Genomic DNA, 20,544 nt, shown 5'->3' with positions numbered 1-20,544 from the left:
TCTCGTTCATCTTTAATTTATTTAAAAATACATGTAATTCAAAAATTTGTTTATCTCTTATTTAATAAAAACAAAAGAAAAGTTATCTTTCTTAAGATAATAAATTCAAATTGATTTTATGTAACAAGTATCTACTAATATTGCTATGGAAAAAAGTTATCGACTTTTTATCCATCATAATTAATGTGTATCGTACATATGGTGTGTACAATAAAAAAAAAAAAGAAAAAAAAAGGAAGAAAACACAAATATACAAATTTTCGTAAGTATTTGAATTATACTATGTTACCAACAGATATGCTCGAAATTGGAATTTATATTTTATTCTACCATACACATAAAGCATTAAATCACTTATTCAATGCTTCTCTTCTTCACATACGTATTAAAAGACAGATGCTGATACGAAGAAAACAATGAGCGGACTATTTTACATAATGTTTCCCAAACTATAAATGTATCGATTCAATTTACGACTGTTTATCGTCATTTATCGACTTATTTCTCAAGGTTTTCGTCCTACTTACAAGATGGTAATTACTTAAATAATATTCTACAACAGCCATGATACAAATATATAACATTTAAAAAATATTGGTTCCAATGAAATGCAACTACATTCCGGATCATAGTGTTTCTTCTTACATCTAAGAAAAATCTGAATAATGTTTGCTACTTGACGAATGATGACAAAATGAGCATGTAATTCGATGAAGGGAATGAATTTATATCTATATGATGACAAGTAAAAAGTGAAATGTTTCCTTTGAAAATTGTAAAATTCATTCATACATGTAAAGTGTTGTGTAAGAAAAACATCTTCTCCTTCGTTGGACCATTCAATGTACGTAATATGTACAATTATTGTAAGTACATTTAATACTAGCCATTATTTTCATCTTTTGCTTCGTCTACCTTTACTTCCTCCTTGTTTTCAATATCATTCGTGTTTTCGTAATTTTCATCTTTGTCGGATTTTATGGGAACATCAGCCGGTTCGTTATTCTCTGATTCTAAATTCTTCTCTGGATTTGGATCACGATTCTCTTCTCCTTCTTCCGTCGATTGTGGAACTTCAGCTGTTGCATTTAACGTTGCGGATCCATCAAAATTTTGTTGATGTTTTCCGAGACCTACTTGCAATTCTATAGCTTCCAGCTCATCGATCAATACCTTCTCTCTTCTTTCGATCTCCTCTGTAATATAAAACAAATGCATATTATAATTCCTTTTATTTAAAATTTATACTTAAGGCTCTTTATCGAAGTGCGTACCATGAAGTTCTTTCGCAGATTGCCCTAGTAGAATATCAGTTTGTGGGTGTTTACGCTTTGGTACGTAATAAATAGGAGGTTGGGCACGCGTTTTTATAAACGAAGCAAGTGGTAATTGCGCCGCGCGCCAATCTTGAAATTGTCGGCTGCGCGCCAATTTTGCCTCTAGTGCTCGGACTTCTGCTAGTTGCCGTTTACGCGATAAGAATAATTGTTGTCTTTCTCGTCGTAATTCTTCCTTTTCTCTCCTTCTGGCTTCTTCTACTCTTGCCTCTACTTCTGCTTTTTTATCTTCCTACAAAGGATTGTTATTTTCAGAAATATGAAAAAAAATTTTTTCTCGTATCAAGTAGAGAAATATACCTTTGCTTTCAGTTTAGTTTCTTCTTGCCGAAATTTCTGTAATGTTCCTAAAAGGGCACCAAACATTCGTTTATTCCTTTGTCTGCTACGTTCATCTATTCTTTCCCGTCTAATAACTTCCTGTCTAGATGGAATCTCTCTTGGTGTTGCTATCACTCTCGAAGACACTGCTGGCTAAAATACCCATTCAATAATAATACATAAAACAATATATCGGTAAGAATGAGCAAATTGTTATAGAATTCTACCTTAATAACATTATCATCTTCATCAGCACTATCGTCATTATTAGAAGGAACACGTGCACTTAACCGACTGAAAACTGTTTTTGGTTCACCATTTGAACCTTGCCATCTCCTTTTTCCACCAGGTAGTTCATTGTTGACAAAATCAGAAACAACACGCCTTCTATCCTCTTGCAATGGTCTCTTTTGTGATAATCTATTGAAATTATAAATGCAGAAGAATATTTCAATAAATATACACATAGTCTTCCTTTCCTATTTTAATAAGGTTACATAGTTAAGTGGAACGAATATTTATCATTACCAAGTTTGGTAATTATGTATCGTGCACTTAAGCAAATAAAGCTCTCATTACAACATTACTACGATACGTAAGTAAATACAATGAGATCACGTATAATTTAATAAAGTGGAAACTATCGAAATGAAATAGGTTATGTTTGTAGACAACAGTGTTTCATTCAAAGATTATTGAACTACTAGGTAAGATGTATATTTTATGAAATAGCATTTTGCTATGATGGTTTAAGGGTATTTGGAAATAAATTATTCAGAATTTAACCTGGGTGGTGGTTGTAGCGGGCCGTTTTCTCCATCAGGGAGATCCCGGCCCAAAATCTTTCGAATACTTCGATCGAGTCCCCGAAGACCATCTCGAGCGGCTTCTAATTGCGCTTCTAAGCTTTCGGCACCCCAGGCCTCTTGTGTATCTAATTTTCTCATTTATTTATATCTCTGTACGTTCACTTAAATTGCGAAGTCAATTCACTTAACGATTGTTGTCGAACCGCATTACTGTCGTGGAGCCACCTACAATTTCGTTCCTTTTTCCAAATCGATAAGTCTCGGGACTTTTCCTTGCGCTCGTAGATCATACCTCTAGTAAATTTCTCATAATGCTAACTTAATATATTACAATTGGCTGAATTTATATATAAAAAGTCTAATCTTTAGGATATTTAAAAATTTGTTGTAAATTTTCAGAGCAAAGAAAGGAATAAAAGAAATGATGAGATTGAGTTTTGAAAGATGGCTTTCAACTAAAATTGTAATATCATATATACTTACATATGTATTACTTGAAAATATGGATTAATTAATTTAAATAAATGTAAAAGTATATTGTATACAAAAACAAGTATAATTTTTATTGTTATTCAACTTACATATTATGTATTTTTATTAGAAATATTCTCTTCTTATTCTCTATCTTATTACACACATATGTATAGACCCATAAGATCTATTGGCGGGCAAATTACAACCTGTACACATATACTTCGAGTAACACAGTGCCTTGTTGTTTATAATTAAAGTTTATAATTAAAGCTACTTATAGTTTACGTAATTGATTATCGTACAGAATGACAAGTTTACAAAATACAGGGAAATTTCGACCGTTTAAGGAAAACACAGGGAATAATCAAAGTCAAGAAGGAAATGCATCAGGGTAATTAAATTGTAATTTAAACTATATTATGGATTACTAGTATTTTTGTAATTTATTCACTCTTTTTACATTTCTTTAGAGAGATTTCAGGGGGCAACAGGGTAAATGAAGTTAATGAAAATATAAGAATAGATGGTTTATATGGTTTTCATAGAGTAACTGATACGAAGGAAAGAACAGGATTTCTTATCAATATGCATGCAGTAAGTATAAAAACCATATAAAATATTATGAATTGCTTTGTATTTGTTCCTCAAATTATTTTACTTTTTTATAGACAGAAATTATGGAAAATGATAAAAGATTAATGAGTGGTGTGGACTATTATTTTTTAGAAGAAGACTGTACTAGATTTAAAATTTCCTATCCCTATAATCCATATTTTTATATTTTATGCAAAAAGGATACATATGAGGAAGTTTCTACTGGTTTAAATAAAAAATATACTAATTTAATACATAAAGTACAGACTATTTATAAAGAAGACCTTGATCTGGTATGATAGAATTAAAAGTAGGTATAAAAAATGTTGAAACTGATAATTCTCTATTATCTCTTTTTAGTCAAATCACCTCATTGGTTTAAAACAGAAATATTTAAAAATTTCTTTTATTAATACTGTGGACTTGAATAAAGTCAGGCGTGGTATTATGAAAGCTGTAAAGTTAAATAAGGAACGTGAAAAACATAATACCTATTATTCAAACATGTTATCAGATGTACTAAATACAGAACAGGGTACAGGAGATATTAAGAAGCAAACCATAGATTTTATGGATAATATTCTTGATATCAGGTAATATACTTTCACTTGTTGATGTTGAGTATAATATTTATGTTAACGGCGTGCATATATTTCTACAGAGAATACGATGTACCACATCATGTTCGTGTCTCCATAGACATGAAAATTTGTTGTGGTAACTGGTATTCTGTGAAAACAAGAGGAAATGATGTACCAACAATTACAAAGAGAGATGATCTTATTGAACCACCTGATCCAATTGTGTTGGCATATGATATTGAAACTACAAAACTCCCTCTGAAATTTCCAGATGCTGATACTGACCAAATTATGATGATCTCATATATGATTGATGGACAGGTATGAAAAATGTCTTATTTTAATACTTACTTGACGCTTTAAGTGTATTTTATACATATTTACATTTTCAGGGGTATTTAATAACAAATAGAGAAATAATTGCAAATGATATCGAAAATTTTGAGTATACCCCAAAACCGGAGTTTGAGGGATTTTTTACAGTTTTCAACGAACCTAATGAAAAGGCCACAATAAAAAGATTTTTCGATCACATAAACGATATTCGACCACATATATTCGTAACATACAACGGTGATTTTTTCGATTGGCCATTTGTAGAGACTAGAGCAGCTTTTCATAACATGGATATGAAAGACAGAATTGGTTTTTCTAAAAATCGTGATGGAGTTTACAGCAGTAGACCAGCCATGCATATGGACTGTTTATGGTACTGCAATATATAAAACTAAATTTATTGAAACTATCATATAGAATTGCAAAAGGAACGATTGCATAAAGAGTTTTTTCCAATATATAATTTTCATTGCAGTTGGGTCAGGCGCGATTCGTACCTTCCTGTAGGTTCTCAGAATTTAAAAGCTGTAGCAAAGGCAAAGCTTAGATATAATCCAGTGGAACTGGATCCCGAAGATATGTGTAGATTGGCGTCTGAGGACCCAGAAACTCTTGCAAATTATTCAGTTTCTGATGCGGTTGCAACGTACTATCTTTACTATAAATATGTTCATCCTTTCATATTTGCTCTGTGTACCATTATTCCTATGGAACCAGATGAAGTAAGTTATATAACAAGCTATAGTAAAGATGATATAAATTATATTTCTTCATTTACAGGTACTTAGAAAGGGATCTGGAACATTATGTGAATCCCTCTTAATGGTGCAAGCTTTTCAAGCTAACATTATATTTCCTAACAAACAGGAGCAGGAATTCAACAAATTTACGAAAGATGGTCATTTATTGGATCAAGAAACATATGTTGGAGGACATGTTGAAGCTTTAGAATCTGGTGTTTTCAGAGCCGATATTCCTTGTCGTTTTAAAATAGTACCAAGTGCAGTAGAAGAATTAATAAATGGCGTTGAATCTGCATTAAAGCATGCTATACAAGAAGAAGAAAAAGTGCCCATGGAAATGGTTACAAATTTTGAGGAAGTGGTTGAAGAAATTACAGTGAAATTGGAAGGTTTAAGAAATCAACCACTGAGATTAGAGAACCCCGTAATATATCACTTAGATGTCGGTGCTATGTATCCAAATATTATTTTAACCAATCGTCTTCAACCATCCGCGATGGTCGATGAAACTGTATGTGCTGCATGTAATTATAATAAACCAGGAGCACTTTGTCAAAGAAAAATGGAGTGGATGTGGAGAGGAGAATATTGTAAGACAACAAGATGCGTAAATAATATTTGTTAAATTTGTTTATTCTTACATACAAACATATTTTTACTTGATTTCAGTTGCTGCAACTTTAAGTGAATATCAACGAATGCAGCAACAACTTGAAAATGAAAAATTTCCACCGCAATTCCCAGGCGGAGCTCGTAGGGCATATCATGAATTATCTAAAGAGGAACAAGTATCGTATGAGAAGAAACGACTCACAGAATACTGTAAGAAAGCTTACAAGAAAGTTAAGATTACTAGCATGGAAGAAAGAACACAAACGATTTGCCAAAAAGAGAATTCATTTTATGTTGACACTGTACGAGCGTTTAGAGATAGGAGATATGAATACAAGGCGCTTACTAAAGTAGCTAAACAAGAGGTGGCGGCAGCCGTAGCAAAAGGAGATGCTGCTGATATTAAATCTGCTAAAAATCGAGAAGTACTATATGATTCATTACAACTGGCACACAAATGTATCTTAAATTCCTTCTATGGATACGTTATGAGAAAAGGGTATGTATGTTTATCTTTTCTTATATTTAAAATTATTAATACAATGTTCGATATGTTAGGTCTCGATGGTTTAGTATGGAGATGGGTGGCATAGTATGTTACACGGGAGCACACATTATTATGAGAGCTAGAGAAATTATCGAACAAGTTGGCCGACCTTTAGAATTAGATACGGATGGAATCTGGTGCGTTCTACCAGCATCTTTTCCTGATAATGTTGTTGTTCATACTACTCACCCAAAGAAAAAAAAATTGGTAGTATCATATCCGAATGCTGTTCTTAATTTTATGGTGAAGGTAAATCAGCATCGTAACGATATTTTTTTATTAACTAGAGCTCTTTTTTTGTATCATTTTCATATTATTTATAGGATCAATTTACTAATGACGTATACCATGAACTCGTCGATCCTGAAAATCTTACGTATAAAATTAGGAGTGAAAACTCTATATTTTTTGAAGTGGATGGTCCTTATTTAGCTATGGTATTACCTGCAGCGAAAGAAGAAGGAAAAAAATTAAAAAAACGATATGCAGTCTTTAACTTCGACGGTTCTTTGGCTGAGCTGAAAGGTTTTGAAGTAAAACGGAGAGGTGAACTTCAGCTAATAAAAGTTTTTCAGACGTCCGTATTCGAATCTTTCTTAAAAGGTAGCACATTAGAAGAGTGCTATGCGTCAGTAGCTAAAGATGCAGATTATTGGCTTGATATTCTTTATAGCAAAGTAAATATCCAATATTGTTGATTCTGTTACATGTAACATATTAATAACTAAATATATAAATCTTTATAGTGTGCAGATATGCCAGATTCGGAATTATTTGAACTTATATCCGAAAACAAATCAATGTCACGAAAATTGGAGGAATATGGAAGTCAAAAGTCAACGTCTATTTCTACTGCTAAAAGATTAGCAGAATTTTTAGGTGATCAAATGATTAAAGATGCTGGCTTAGCATGTAAATACATTATTGCTAATAAACCTCAAGGCGCACCAGTTACAGAACGGTAGGGATGAAGTTTTGCTTCTGTATGAAGAAAATTGTATGACAATAAAATTACATATTTCGTTATACAATTAGGGCCATACCATTAGCAATATTTCAATCAGAACCTGCAATAAGAAAATATTATTTACGAAAATGGTTAAAAGATTCTAGTTTACAAAGCGACGACATACGGGATATTTTAGATTGGAGTTATTATATTGAAAGACTCGGAAGTGCTATTCAAAAAATTATTACAATTCCAGCAGCAATGCAAGGAGTATTTATTTTATTTATCTAGATATTTGAAACTTCCTAATTTAAATATAATAATAGGAGAATAATTCTTTTTTAGTTATCCAATCCGGTTCCTAGAGTGAAGCACCCGGACTGGTTGCATAAAAGAGTAATGGAAAAAAGTGCAACGCATAAACAAAAAAAGATTACTGATATGTTTACCATGATGCCTAAAGATAAAGAAAAAAATATTGGCAACCAAGATATAGAATCATCTGAAACATGCGATATAGAGGATATCGCCGGGAAACCCTCAACTTCTAAGCAGTCATTGCCAGTTGTTAATAAAAGAAAACGACAATTTTTAGAAGGAAACGAAGCAGAAAATGCAAATAAAAGTTGGAAAGAAGTTCTAGGTTCACCACCACCAATGGGAACAACAAAGGAAGAAAGATTAAAATGGTTGGAATTCCACAAACAGAAATGGGCTCATCAAGCTAAGCAAAGGGCTGAATATCAGAAGAGCAAGAAGAGTAAGCGTTCTAATAATGATGGAGATGAAGTTTCTTGGGGTGTTGCAAGAGATACCAATACATCTACATTGGGTGGTTTTTTCAAGCGAACTCAAAGAAAATTGCTTATGAATCCATGGCAAATTATTCAAGTAAGAAAAATGTTCTTTTTTAACAACAATAATTAAAATTCAATAATTGTATTGAATGATTTAAATAATTAATTTATCGGTTTAGATATCACCAACAAACAAGCCTGGTTTATATCGATTATGGGTATTAGTCGATAGAGATTTACATCAATTGCGTCTTATAATACCTCGTATATTTTATGTAAATACTCGTAAACCTAAACCTAATCCAGAACCAGGTAAAAAAGTATCTTGGAAAGAAAGCAAGAAAGTTCTTCCACGATCTCGACCTATATATAATTTATATCAATATACTGTGCCGGAAACACAGTTTCAATTATACAGTCAGTGAGTTTCATCCTTTAAATTTTTTGATGATATTTTATATTTAATTATCTAAATTATTCTAATTTGCTCATAGGGAGCTTTTAGAAGATATGAGTAGACCAGAAATTGAAGGAATTTATGAAACTCAAATGTCACTAGAGTTTAGAGCTATTCTTCAATTAGGATGCGTTTGTACAGTTGATCCTAAGGCAGCACGGACCATGGCAGATGGTGCAGATACATTTGCCCTAGATCAGTTAGAATACAAGAGTGTTGCTGTGCAATCATATCTTAAAAATGTAATGGTATTTTAACTTGTAATTTTTTCTTTGGTCTAAAAGAATATCTGTTTTATTTCAGCTTAATGAAACTAATTATATTTTCTTATATCATCATTGGAGTTCAAACCATCAAAGAGCTTTATGGGGACTGTTTTTAAATGCAACTAAAAGAGCTCATATATTTGTTTTGGATTCTGTTTCGTCAAATCAGATGCCTAACATGAACACGTTGTACATTCAAGAACGGGATACAGTGTATAATTTACAAAATCTGAGTTATGCTTTTACTAGTCTGTGAAAATGATTCTAAAGTAATTCTTTTGCAGTATATCCACAAATGGGGAAGACAAAGTAACATTTTTACCAGAGTCGATGCGATTCGAATTAAAATTTGAGACAAACTTTCAACAAGTCTGTCGTATTTTACAAGCAGTTATAACTACATATAAAAACGAGGGACATGGTGCAACAATATTTATTATTCAGACAGCTTTAGGTACATTTTATTTAGATTTATATGCAAAAATTTTTCATTAAATTTTTGTCATTTATTTTATTTTTCTATTTTACGTTTTTACCTTAGATAAAACGACATTAGTAACTCACATGCCATTACTTAATGACTTTCCTCTAATTAGCACCTATGTACAAGATATTGAAACTTTATACAATACACTGGAGTGGCAGAAAGTTGGTGCAAAAACGATGTTACGTCATTACCTTAAGAGCCAGCAAATTTATGAATTAATGACAGAACAATGTAGATTCCTTCATGTGCCAATTGGAAATATTCCTGCGGATCCTATTGTTTTTGGTGCAGACTTATTTTTTGCAAGACATTTGCAAAAGAATAACTTTGTATTATGGTGTTCTCCAACAGAGAAACCAGACTTGGGTGGCAGTGAAAATGATGATAACAGGTTGTATTTACGCTTAAACATGAAATTTGAATTACTACCATTATCTTAATATATGTAATCAATTACAGATTATTGACAGATTATGAAGAAAGTTTACATTCTGCTGCAAATAATGCCGGAACTTATTCTAGTGTTTGTATTGAATTGGAGATAGAAAGTTTAGCAGTAAATACATTATTACAGCATCACCATATTCACGATATTGATGGAACTAGTAATTTTGTCGCATTCCACACTCAACAACAGACATCTGTTCAAGTATGTAATTTAGAAAAGGAACGCGTTAGAAAGCGTATAAGAATATATTTATATGTAACTCAAATTTTTCCATAGGATATGGCAACACATGATGGCATGACAAATATAATTCCTAATTACGACGAAACTGTTCTTTGCAATCCTGCTTTTAGAATATTGCGAAATATGGTTAACACATGGTTGCTAGATGTATCAGTTCATAAAAATATATTTGCAGATTATCAAATTATTCATTTTTACAGGTAAGCACGGACATCTCTATACCAATGTTACACCTGTTTTTTTTGTAATTCGTAAATTTATACTTCTTAGATGGTTACGTTCACCCAGTTCTTTACTTTACGATCCTGCTTTGAAAAGAACTTTGCATACCTATATGAAAAAATTATTCGCGCAGTTATTAGCAGAATTTAAAAATCTGGGATCCATAATTATTTTTGCCAATTTTAATAAAATCATCATTTGTACCAAGAAAAGGACAATGAGTGATGCATTAAACTATATGGAATTCGTTGTTCAAACAATACGCGATAAAGAACTATTCCACAGTATTGAAATAACTTTTGAACAGTGTTGGGAGTATTTAACATGGCTTGATGTAGTAAGTAAAATTTCAATTCTTTCAATATAATAATAAATGGCATACTTTAATATATAAAAACATTTGTATAAATTGACAGCATAATTATGGAGGTATAAAAGGAAAATTACCGAAAGATATAGAGAATACTACGGATACAAATAGTGAAAATGCTGAAGATGAGAATGACGGCGAGGTAAGTGTTTACTAAGACATACAATTCTTTTTTTGTTTTCTATTTGTGATATTTTCATTGGATTTTCTCTGTTATTAAGCCTGAAATAGTAATGAATTGGAATTTAATGGAGTGTCTCCCCAAAGAAGCTGCATGTCAATCAAGCTTTACTGCTATAATAGCGGGATACTTCCATGCAATTTATCAGTTCATATTGGAAAATGAATTGAATACTACTGTAAGGCCTAGGAACTTAAATAATTTAAGTCAATTATCACACAACTGCACAACTGCACAACTTGGATTAGGATCACTTGAGAATACCGCAGAATTTGCTAAAAAACTGATAAAGGGAGATATGTCCCAAAAACTATTCCAGTAAGTATAATTGTTTTACTTTATCATTATATGAAGAACTTGATTGACATGTTTTATTCAATTATGTTATAGAATTGTACAGAAAATACATAAAAATCTTCCAGAAAAAACATTAACAATTGAAGAATGTCCAAACTTAGATTTAGATGGTAAAGACAGTAAGAAAATTAATCCAGCATTGGAGTTAATAAAATCAGTTTGTAAGGTATTTAAACACGAATACGAATATGTTAGGATTATTTTACGAGGAAAGTAAATAAAAATTAATTTTAATATCAGGTTTTATCTCTGGATGCAGAAGTTGAAAATGAAGTATACTATTTGCGAACAAACATGTTAAAACTAATTAGAGTTGGCAGTTTCAGCGATCTAGTTGATTGGAAAGATCCGTGCATTTCTTTAGTTGTGCCTGAAATTATTTGTAAAGTATGTAATCACACAAGGGACATCGATCTTTGCAAAGATAACTTTTGTACCATGGATCGGGATAGGTAATGCACAATATTATAAAAGCTATTTGTATTCTAGTACATAATACTACTGTTTGTACAGGTACATATGGAAATGTCCTCTTTGTAAAATGGACTATGACAATGATGAAATAGAGTTCCTTTTGATGGATATGTTAGATCATAAAAGTATGGCTTACATGTTGCAAGATTTACAATGTTGTAAATGTAATGAAGTTAAGAGGGAAAATATGAACGAACTTTGTTCTTGTTCTGGTAACTTTAAAACTTTGATTCCTAAAAGTGAAATAGAGAAGTTTATGAAGATCTGTAAATCTGTGGCCATAAAATCTAATATGAAAACATTGTTAGAAATTATCCAGAATACAAAAGTTCTTGTAGATTCAAAGTAATTTATATGTTTTTACTGTGATTATATCTAATTTAAGCAATATTAAGGAAAATAAAGTTTAACCTTATATTTATAATTTTACATATACATATATTTCTACAACTATTTATCAAGTATAACAATTTTAATATTCTAGTTTTATATATACTTGTAAAGAGTTATGTAATATATTCATTTTTCCACTACTGGAGCTGAAAGAAAAGATCTTTCATGTTTTATAATACTTTATAATTGCAAGACTTTCAACTCGTTTAATATAATATAAAATACTATATAAACTCCTATTAATAATTTAAGTAATGAGCATACCTTCAAATTTAAATTTTGGGAAGTTTTTTGGATCACCCTTTATATCATATTGTTTCCGAATTCTATCAAGCTCAGATTTCCTCTCTTTTTCAAGTTCAGGAGTAGCATCAACTAACTTTCCACCACTAAATTTATGGATTGATATTAAGACATAAATTGATATTAGGACACTTGTGTTGAGATATTTTATTTTTACTTACGCGCTTTTTGCAGAATATTCCCGTATTTTGTCTAAGAAAAGTTGTTGTATAGGATCCGTTGCTTTTTGAAGTGCTGGTGCAAGAATACCAATGTCACGTTTGATAACTTTTGGTACACTTGTAATGACTCTCTGGATAAGCATTTTTCCTTAACAAATCGAATATAAAATGCATATTTAACTTTAAATGAAAAAATGATAAAATGATAAATGACAAGAAACAAAGTCAATAACGAAAATTGTTTAACATATACATTCAAATTTCTAAATAAAGGAAATGCTATACAAGATTTCTCTTATGTAATATAGGTTACGTTTATTACATAAGATGTAATAAACAGAATAAAGCATGATAAAAACTTGTCGAGATACAAAAAAGATAAATAATACTGTTAAAGTCGTAATATGAATTTAAAGTACTACACCTTTACCTTTTTATTCGGACAGAACCTACGAGGTACTTGTCGTTATTCGTTACCCTAGAATATATGTCAATATATAGAACGCACTCTTACTTATGTATAATAAACTCCACCAACAGGCTACGTGATTGGTTAAAATTGCACAATATAATAAATTAAAGATATTAATATTTTAAAAATAAATCTATCAAAAAGATCAAAATATTTATTTAGTTATCTATTTCTAGCTAATACTTATATATTTATAATAATAGTATCGGTATAAATTGGTCCACCCTATCGAGCTCATGTTTGTATTTCAGATTTATATTTTTAAAAGTTTACATTTTAATTTTTATAATGTACATTAATAAAATAGTAGGTAAAAATTGAAGTTAGTGTGAACCATCTATTATTTGTATACCCCGACTGCAGTAATGTTCCAACGGAATGCGCAGAATACGACAACGAATCACAGAGGAGAATACGTTCGCCCATCAGTGATTGGCTAAAGGCACTGTGCCCCGGGGTGGGGAGGTGAACCCGCTTTTAGTTTCATTCATGAACGCCTGAGCCGTGGCCATAATATATTTGTAATCTGTATTGTGTACGGGTATACCGCGTTAGTGCTGCCGATGTGCGTGCGCCTCACAGTCGTACACGTGATTGTTGTTTTGTGTTCGATTCCTGTTTGGTGTTTTTCGTGGACATTATCTGGACAATTGACACGGTTGCGCTCTTCACTGGATTTTACGTTGGAGAACAGGTAAGTGAACACGTTAAAAGACAGTCCACCTGCGCGCTTTCTGCGTGATACGAGCGCGCGAACGCAAATCTTCGAAACTTCTGAATTGTATTGGTCTTATGTTAGGCCAGAGTTTCGAGTTTTTTTACTATGAAAACGATGTAGCAAAACGAGACGAAGAAATTCTAAAATATTACAACAGGGTAGAACGTAGCGTCAGAAAAGTATACGCCTACGTTCGGTCAGGCGTATATTTGTTTTGACGAGTGTTCTCTTGGTTACTTTGCATCCCACGGAAAATTAAGATACGTATATTATAATCTAAGTACGTTACATGTACAGGCATGTCACAGGTTTTATTTGTTTATTTCTATCGGCTGGAGCCGAATTGGAGGTAAATAAATAGAAGTTTTATTTTCCTTAAATATGCGGTTACATTTTATTTTTTGTATTTGATGTCACCTCTGTGTAACAAAACGAATTCTTTTATATCATAGCTTTCGCAGTATTGTATTCACGAACGTATTATCTTGTGTAAGCCTACCGTACGATTTAGGAGATATTCGTTTACTTACGTCATATCGTTTATTATTCATATCTTTGTCTCGCTTGAAATATATTTATTTGAAGAAAAATTGATTGCACAATAGAGATAACGATTCTATTGTACTCGGTCGTGACTCGAATATACATATGTATGTAATTGGCATGTTTCAAATAAGGTTCTTTCAAAGTGAAATTCGACTCTCGATGTTTGTAAGAACATTTCGAAGATTAAGCCTTTCGCATTGATTCGTATCGATCGTAAATATCTCGTACCTGATAATCGTATCACATTTTACGTTACTTGCTATTTCTTTTTTTATCATTTCGACCAACGTACTTACTGTTCGTTTGTGGAATCTTTTAATAATAATCTTTGAGTAAGGTGTGTCGGAAATTGTTTTTTTGCATACATAATTATAAATCAAAAAATAAATATATCGATAACGCACTACAAGATACAATATATCGAGTGATACAGAATCGATATTGTGTTTAACGAATGAACATATCTTATAACACTTCGATTATGAAATTCTATTACGACATTTTACAATTATTTGTGATTTTTATTACAGATAACGCATAATGATGTAAATATATATGTAAAAAAATCTCATTAGTTTTTATATCCTGAGACTAGTCTCATACAGAAATATCCAATAGATCATTATTGCCAACCTAGTCGAGCTCATAAAAATTCATCGATTTTTACTAAAGCATTAATCTAGATAGTGTGATAATATTAGGCTGTATTTTTGTGGAATATTTAACCCAATATTTTAGACTCTGACAAATAATTTATGCCAGATCTGGATCATTTTTTCTACGGTGTCTGCGTAACATATTTCGCTGGTAACGCGTGTAGGTAATATTTCCGTCGAACAGTATTTGGTATACATACAGACAGAGACGAGAGAAAAAGAGCGCAAGGGAGGAGGAGGGGGAGGAGGGGGTAAAGAGATAGGAAACGCAAGGGGGAGAGAGAGAAATAGTGTGTTGGACAGTGTAAGTTAAACGCATACGAGGGGATGGCTAGCCTGGCAATTTAAAAAAGGAACGCGATGCCCTCGGTGTTGGTGGGTCGAATGGTTTTTGTACACTTTCTCGGATCTCGGGGAGTACAGCATGGCAACGCTGCGACCTACCATGCTTCTTCCCTCGTTTGTCTCTCGACTGTTTCTTCTTTCTACCAAAGACGCGACAAATATCAAAGGCCAGAGAAGACACCACGATGACAAAGCTCCGCGAACGTTCTGACATCGCACGAGGGATAGAAAGGAAGAAGGGAGGAAGAAGAAGATGTGAGGAAAGAATATAAAGGGGAGAGGGAGCATGTATGCTAGAGAAAGAGAAAAAGAAACCGTTGCGCGTTGATCGGTTTAGAGACAAGACGATTCTTGTTTTGCCAAATATGCTTTCTGTTGGAAAAACTAGAAAAAGAGAGAACTTCCACTTTGAGGTAAATTGTTGCTTCTTTTTTTAACAGATCAGTATATTTATCATATACACAACTGATTAATCGGTCAACTATTGCTCGGTAATTGTTAGTAAATTATACTCTTCAGGGATTGTAGAAAATTCTAATCTAGCTGCTTAGTAAAATTTGTTTGGTTAATTGGCAACGAATCTAAGTCGATAGATTTTAAAAAATACACTTATTCGGAAAAAATAACTTTCCATTTTATATCTTAAAACTCAAGATTGACAATCGATCCTGTTTTACCCTAGATTTTGATCACGTGATGTTATTCACCACTCCTGACTTGACTCGTTCAACAGAGTATAGCCAATTGTACGATGTTTGCAACAATACGAGTTCGAGTGACAATCGTTCGATAATAGCGTGCCTTCGATTCTCGAACGAAGCGTTTTTTTCTTAACGTTCAAATTTTAAGCTGGCAGTAGTGCATCGGTAGTTCGTGGCGCGGGTTGAGTTGGTGTTACGAATTCGGAAGTTATGAATGGAAAAGAAATATCATGTCGGTTTTAATAAGTTCGAAAGTCAAGCGAGTAATGAAATTTTTCCCCATATGGGTCCTTCGTGGGTGCTGAAACTTGCATACGGGTCCATGCATCTCGTGCATGGAGAACCTGGAGGAACGTCTGCCCGCATCTGGAAACCCAGCGGCAGCTTCTCGAAAGATATTATATTGCTCTTTCGCCGGAGTTGAAACAATAGACACTCCAGCTTCTCGAAGGACGATCCAGTTTATACACGGTGTCTCAGAAAAACGAAACGGACGTAAGAATTTTGTACATACTTGTTCTTTCCGCCATTTTGTTATCGCTCAAAACGGTAGCAAGTCATAAATTTCTTTTTATGAAAATAGTTCAACTTTTTGTAGTGTTTTTCAAAATAGTATTATTTTCCCTTTATTTGGAGTTCAAATTTATTGTATTGATTACATTCTTATATTATTGTTAACTAATTTAAAAAAAAAATGGGCATCCATTTCCAAGGATATCGTTAATATTGCATAATCACAAGATATAATAAAATTATTTTTCAATCGTGGAGTTCTTTTGGAAGGATAATAAATTTAAGATAAAGGTATATAACCCTTATAATCTTATGTAAAACTTTAATTAAGTTATAAATAGCTATGATAAATAGCTCAAATAACTTTTCAAACGAAGAACTGCGTCTGAAACTATGTTTAAAGATACATTAGTAAAAGTAGCCATTTGTCTTCTTTCCCTCTTGTCTTTCCTATTTCGGTTCCATTTCATGGTCAAGAAAATGCAAGAGTTCTCGAGGTAGTTCTAACTCAGTAACTTCGATGTTACGTGTGTGCATGAAACATTAGAGTGAGGCATTCCTTCTTCATTCTTTTTTCTTTGTTCCAGTTAGTAGGTAGAAAATTCGATATGTTATATTACATAGGTATTGTGTGGTAGAGCTGTGTCTATTGGCGAATGCCTCTCTGTATGCGAATGAGGAATTCGTGGAGTAAATAAACCAACAGCGCTACGACTTTACCCGTCTGTATCGAACGATCTTTTCTTTCACTTTCATTCTTCGGAAATGCAGGTAACTGCTTCTGAGTGGAAACGGCATCCTTGTGTTTGCTCGGAAGTCGGCTGAACACTTTAAAGCTGGAAACCGATCGCGTTCCCTTTCAGAGTCCCACTGATAATCTTCAGGTATATCCATGAAATATAGGAAACATGATGTGTATAATGTATATCTGTAATGTATACATATAATGTATACATGTTTCAGTAATTACATTCTGTAACGTATTTGGAGTCTACGTTTTGGGCTCTTAGTTCTGTATTATTCCATTGTTTGATTTCAGCATATAACGCATAATATTTCGTACCAAACTTTATATATTGCAAAACACATAATTAAATTCTTAATAAAACCTGCATTGATTCTAATGTATTTAATTATTTTTTCTTTCATTCTTAATAGTAATCAGTCATCAAGCAGAGTCTTATCTATCGTTGAAAGATCGAGAGATAACCAGACATAATTTGCACTCAATATAACAAAGCAAATTTCCATTGGAATATTTTGCAGCAAATCCTGGAAGAATCTTTAGCCCTTCAGCCGAAGGATGATCATTGATCAATGTCAAAGTTGCTCTTTTGACATATGGTTTTCCTTGTCGCGCAATAAAGTGATTTGAAGTTGGCCAATCGATAATGGTAGGTGGTTATTCTGATATCAATTTATCTGGGAACACGTATGTATTTTTTATCAGTATGTAAGCTCATAATTAATTTGCTGAATTTGTTTTTTGGGGGGCTTGAATCTTTCCTTTGTTCTTCGCTAGTGGTCGTTTTTCAAAAGTCTCTGTTTAGATAAACGAATCCAAGAAATCGTATCTTCCGGCGAGTTAAATCGATAGGCGACTTGGAGATAAGAGTCGCTATCAGCTGGATCACTGAATGAATATTGTAAGCGTTATTAATGCCGTAGTTGAAAACAACATCGTGGGAGTGAGGATTTCGTTGATCGCCTCGGCGGAAATCCTTGAAATTATTTTAGGTCAAGCCTTCGCAACATTGTCGCAAACGTTATCTATAATTAAATTCCATCCAATTAACTTGTCGTAAGAACATTTATCGAAGAGTTGACAAACAGTTTGTCAGCTGTAAGATAAATTCACACGATAGGCCCATGGTTGATCTTCCTTCAAAAACGTTTCTGTGCTTCTAATGAAAAGACGTATCTACTCTTTCTTTTTGAGAAGTTATTGGCACCTTGTATCGGGGAGAGAGTTAAAAAAGAAGGTTGAATTGCGAGGCGCTTTGTAGGCTGTGAAGCAGGAGTATTTCGGCCGTGTACAAAGAGCCGTGAGAGTCGATGGCGGTGCTCGAGCACTTTTCCACCTACCATCTGTCGTTTGGGCTTCCAGCCGGAGTAACCTGATCTTTGTAGAAACCAGAGTTCGAAAACCTCCTACGTTAGTGCCTGTAGTTCCTCGCATCCCCCTTGCCGCGTGAATCTTTTTAAAAATTGCACTTCTAACTTGCTTCTTGCTAAACCTTATATTCCGTTGTTGTCTGAATCACCTTATCCTATTCTGTATTCTAACTGCAGCTTTGACTCTTTTCTTTGGTATTCGAGTCTTTTAGAAATTATGGAAAATAATTTTCTAACAAAGACGAAAAGCTGGAGAGCGAAGTCGAATCGTGGTATTCGTTTGGTCGCGAGCAACAGGCATGATGATTTCTCGCGTTTTAGAGCAACCAGCGTGGTAAAAGGAAGACTCGGGTGGAAGAGTAGGTACGTCATGTGGAAGAGAATTTACTGTGCAGGTTGCAAATAAAAAGGAACGGTGATTTAGCATCTCCAGGCCGCGTTCAAGAGGCGCGTGCGAGCGTTCGTTGCACGGGGAATGTCTGTTTTTAAGGCGAGTTGCGACCGCTATTAAGCGTCCAAAGCGCGACTTATGCTTTTCACGTGCAGCCACCGCCTAAATATCGAATTTACACGCGGTGATTCGAACAAAACGCCCTTTGCACGCCAAGCGATCGTTCCTTCGTGAAGGAACGAGCAAATTTATTCGTACGCTATACGTTGTGCAGAAACCAACTTATAGAATGGAATAACTATAAAAGCCTTTAACTCCTTGTTTTACGACATTTTTAATCTTCGATCTTATGAATTAAAAATGAAGTTGGAATGAAATTTTAATAAAATATATATATAATAAATATATAATATAATAAAATGAAAACTTTGTTAATACTTGTTCATCGCGAGTATAATTGGATACTGTATAAGGCAAGGAGTTAAAATACGTTGATTTTGATATTCTTTGCTAAAATACAATCTTTTTGCAGCCAATATGGATATGGAATCCCTGTACGACTACGGGGAGGAGGAACAGGACTTCTACGAGGAGAGTCCTGGTACCAGGAAAGGTTACCCGATCGATCACAGATCCATCAAGGTCAGTGATACTCTTTGATCGTTCACTCGAGCGGAGCAAAGACGGAAGGAAGACGATCGACGCTTTTAACCTCACACGATCCACAGGTGACGCTTAATTACACCCGGTCTAAATCTGAAACGGCGCGCAATTTCGAAATGTGAGAGGTTTGATCTCTGTTTTGATCTGGGATTCTGCAGCCGCGTGATCGCGTCGCGGCGTTATTTTCGGAACTTCCTTTTAATGTCGCCGCTCGCGCTGCCAGCCATTTCCATTGTGTAATTGTCATCGATGCGACACTTCGAACTTGCGATCGTTTTCCTTTCGTTTTATTCTCAGGATGAAAACTACGGTTTGCGCAAAAATAGAAAGGAATGTAAAAATTGTAAAAGATAATGGAATGCCAGAAGCTGCTTCGAATGTTTCTGTTATATCGAACCATCTACCTATAGTTGTTATTAGTCTCGTGGAAAAGAATGTAAATTGTTTATGCATAGTTAAGAAGAGCTAGCTATTCTCAGCGTGATATTCGAGGAATTGCTACGTTCGGTGGACAGATTGACGGATGGCTTTGAACTTTTTAGATTGTAACTAAATACGTTTACTTAAAGAACAGCCTAACCACGATCGACGATTTTTTTTGGCAAACTTCTCGAATATTTCATTCGAAAAGACAATCCTACTAAAACCACCAGGGAGCAGCGGAAATTTTCCAACATCGGACAAGTATGCTGCATCGTTTTGCAAATTATTAATTAACTGTGATGGCTCGTTAGGGGCATTATCGTACAGGAAACGCGATAGTTTCTATTAAATAGAAGATAGAGAAGGAGAGAGAAGAGGACCGTCCGAAATAGGCGAATCCTGCTCTATTTTCGCGGTGATAGTTGACGTTGGCAACTCCGTTGGCAGAGCTTGCGATTGTACGAGTGCCAGTAACAATTCGTTCCGTAGCTGCTCTCCGCCTTCGTTTCATGAATGAACGTAGAGCCAACGATCGTTTC

The 20,544-nt window shown here is 33.6% G+C and overlaps 4 protein-coding genes across 6 annotated transcripts in view; 2 read left to right on the top strand and 2 right to left on the bottom strand.

Annotated features, from left to right (window-relative positions):
• Pnn (desmosome associated protein-like protein pinnin) lies at positions 1 to 2,725 on the bottom strand. Its single transcript, XM_033332780.2, has 5 exons — positions 2,445 to 2,725; positions 1,886 to 2,078; positions 1,638 to 1,811; positions 1,275 to 1,569; positions 1 to 1,196 (listed from the first exon to the last, which is right to left on the bottom strand). The coding sequence occupies exons 1-5, from the start codon at positions 2,603 to 2,605 to the stop codon at positions 883 to 885; spliced, it is 1,137 nt and encodes a 378-aa protein (XP_033188671.1). The 5' UTR covers positions 2,606 to 2,725; the 3' UTR covers positions 1 to 882.
• Positions 2,726 to 2,833: 108 nt separating this feature from the next.
• On the top strand, positions 2,834 to 12,000 carry DNApol-epsilon255 (DNA polymerase epsilon catalytic subunit 1). The gene is made up of 27 exons (XM_033332757.2): positions 2,834 to 3,332; positions 3,412 to 3,535; positions 3,610 to 3,828; positions 3,896 to 4,128; positions 4,197 to 4,437; positions 4,509 to 4,825; positions 4,928 to 5,174; positions 5,233 to 5,785; positions 5,865 to 6,306; positions 6,366 to 6,603; positions 6,678 to 7,031; positions 7,101 to 7,315; positions 7,390 to 7,573; positions 7,649 to 8,194; positions 8,280 to 8,521; positions 8,595 to 8,799; positions 8,861 to 9,036; positions 9,108 to 9,277; positions 9,365 to 9,701; positions 9,770 to 9,959; positions 10,035 to 10,201; positions 10,272 to 10,560; positions 10,640 to 10,735; positions 10,815 to 11,092; positions 11,165 to 11,297; positions 11,372 to 11,583; positions 11,645 to 12,000. Exons 1-27 carry the CDS (start codon positions 3,247 to 3,249, stop codon positions 11,952 to 11,954), a joined length of 6,804 nt encoding a protein of 2,267 aa, XP_033188648.1. The 5' UTR covers positions 2,834 to 3,246; the 3' UTR covers positions 11,955 to 12,000.
• A 17-nt stretch (positions 12,001 to 12,017) lies between these two features.
• Positions 12,018 to 13,044, bottom strand: LOC117156077 (ATP synthase-coupling factor 6, mitochondrial). The gene is made up of 4 exons (XM_033332789.2): positions 12,893 to 13,044; positions 12,463 to 12,610; positions 12,263 to 12,387; positions 12,018 to 12,144 (listed from the first exon to the last, which is right to left on the bottom strand). Exons 2-4 carry the CDS (start codon positions 12,603 to 12,605, stop codon positions 12,125 to 12,127), a joined length of 288 nt encoding a protein of 95 aa, XP_033188680.1. The 5' UTR covers positions 12,606 to 12,610; positions 12,893 to 13,044; the 3' UTR covers positions 12,018 to 12,124.
• A 399-nt stretch (positions 13,045 to 13,443) lies between these two features.
• pnt (ETS transcription factor pointed) overlaps positions 13,444 to 20,544 on the top strand; it is a 145,291-nt gene continuing 138,190 nt past the window's right edge. Inside the window, exons 1-2 of one of the 3 annotated variants that reach the window (XM_033332764.2) lie at positions 13,444 to 13,628; positions 19,452 to 19,561. In XM_033332764.2, coding sequence (XP_033188655.2) covers positions 19,457 to 19,561 — 105 coding nt within the window. In that variant the 5' untranslated portion in view covers positions 13,444 to 13,628; positions 19,452 to 19,456. Of the gene's footprint in view, positions 13,629 to 19,451; positions 19,648 to 20,544 lie in introns of those variants that run through there. The other 2 variants (XM_033332769.2, XM_033332766.2) reach the window with 2 other exon arrangements.

Source organism: Bombus vancouverensis, chromosome 5, assembly GCF_051014615.1.
Source record: "Bombus vancouverensis nearcticus chromosome 5, iyBomVanc1_principal, whole genome shotgun sequence".
In the NCBI taxonomy this organism is placed as follows: Eukaryota; Metazoa; Arthropoda; class Insecta; order Hymenoptera; family Apidae; genus Bombus; species Bombus vancouverensis.
Note: the sequence above shows the minus strand (reverse complement) of the source record. Positions and strands in the feature narration are given on the sequence as shown.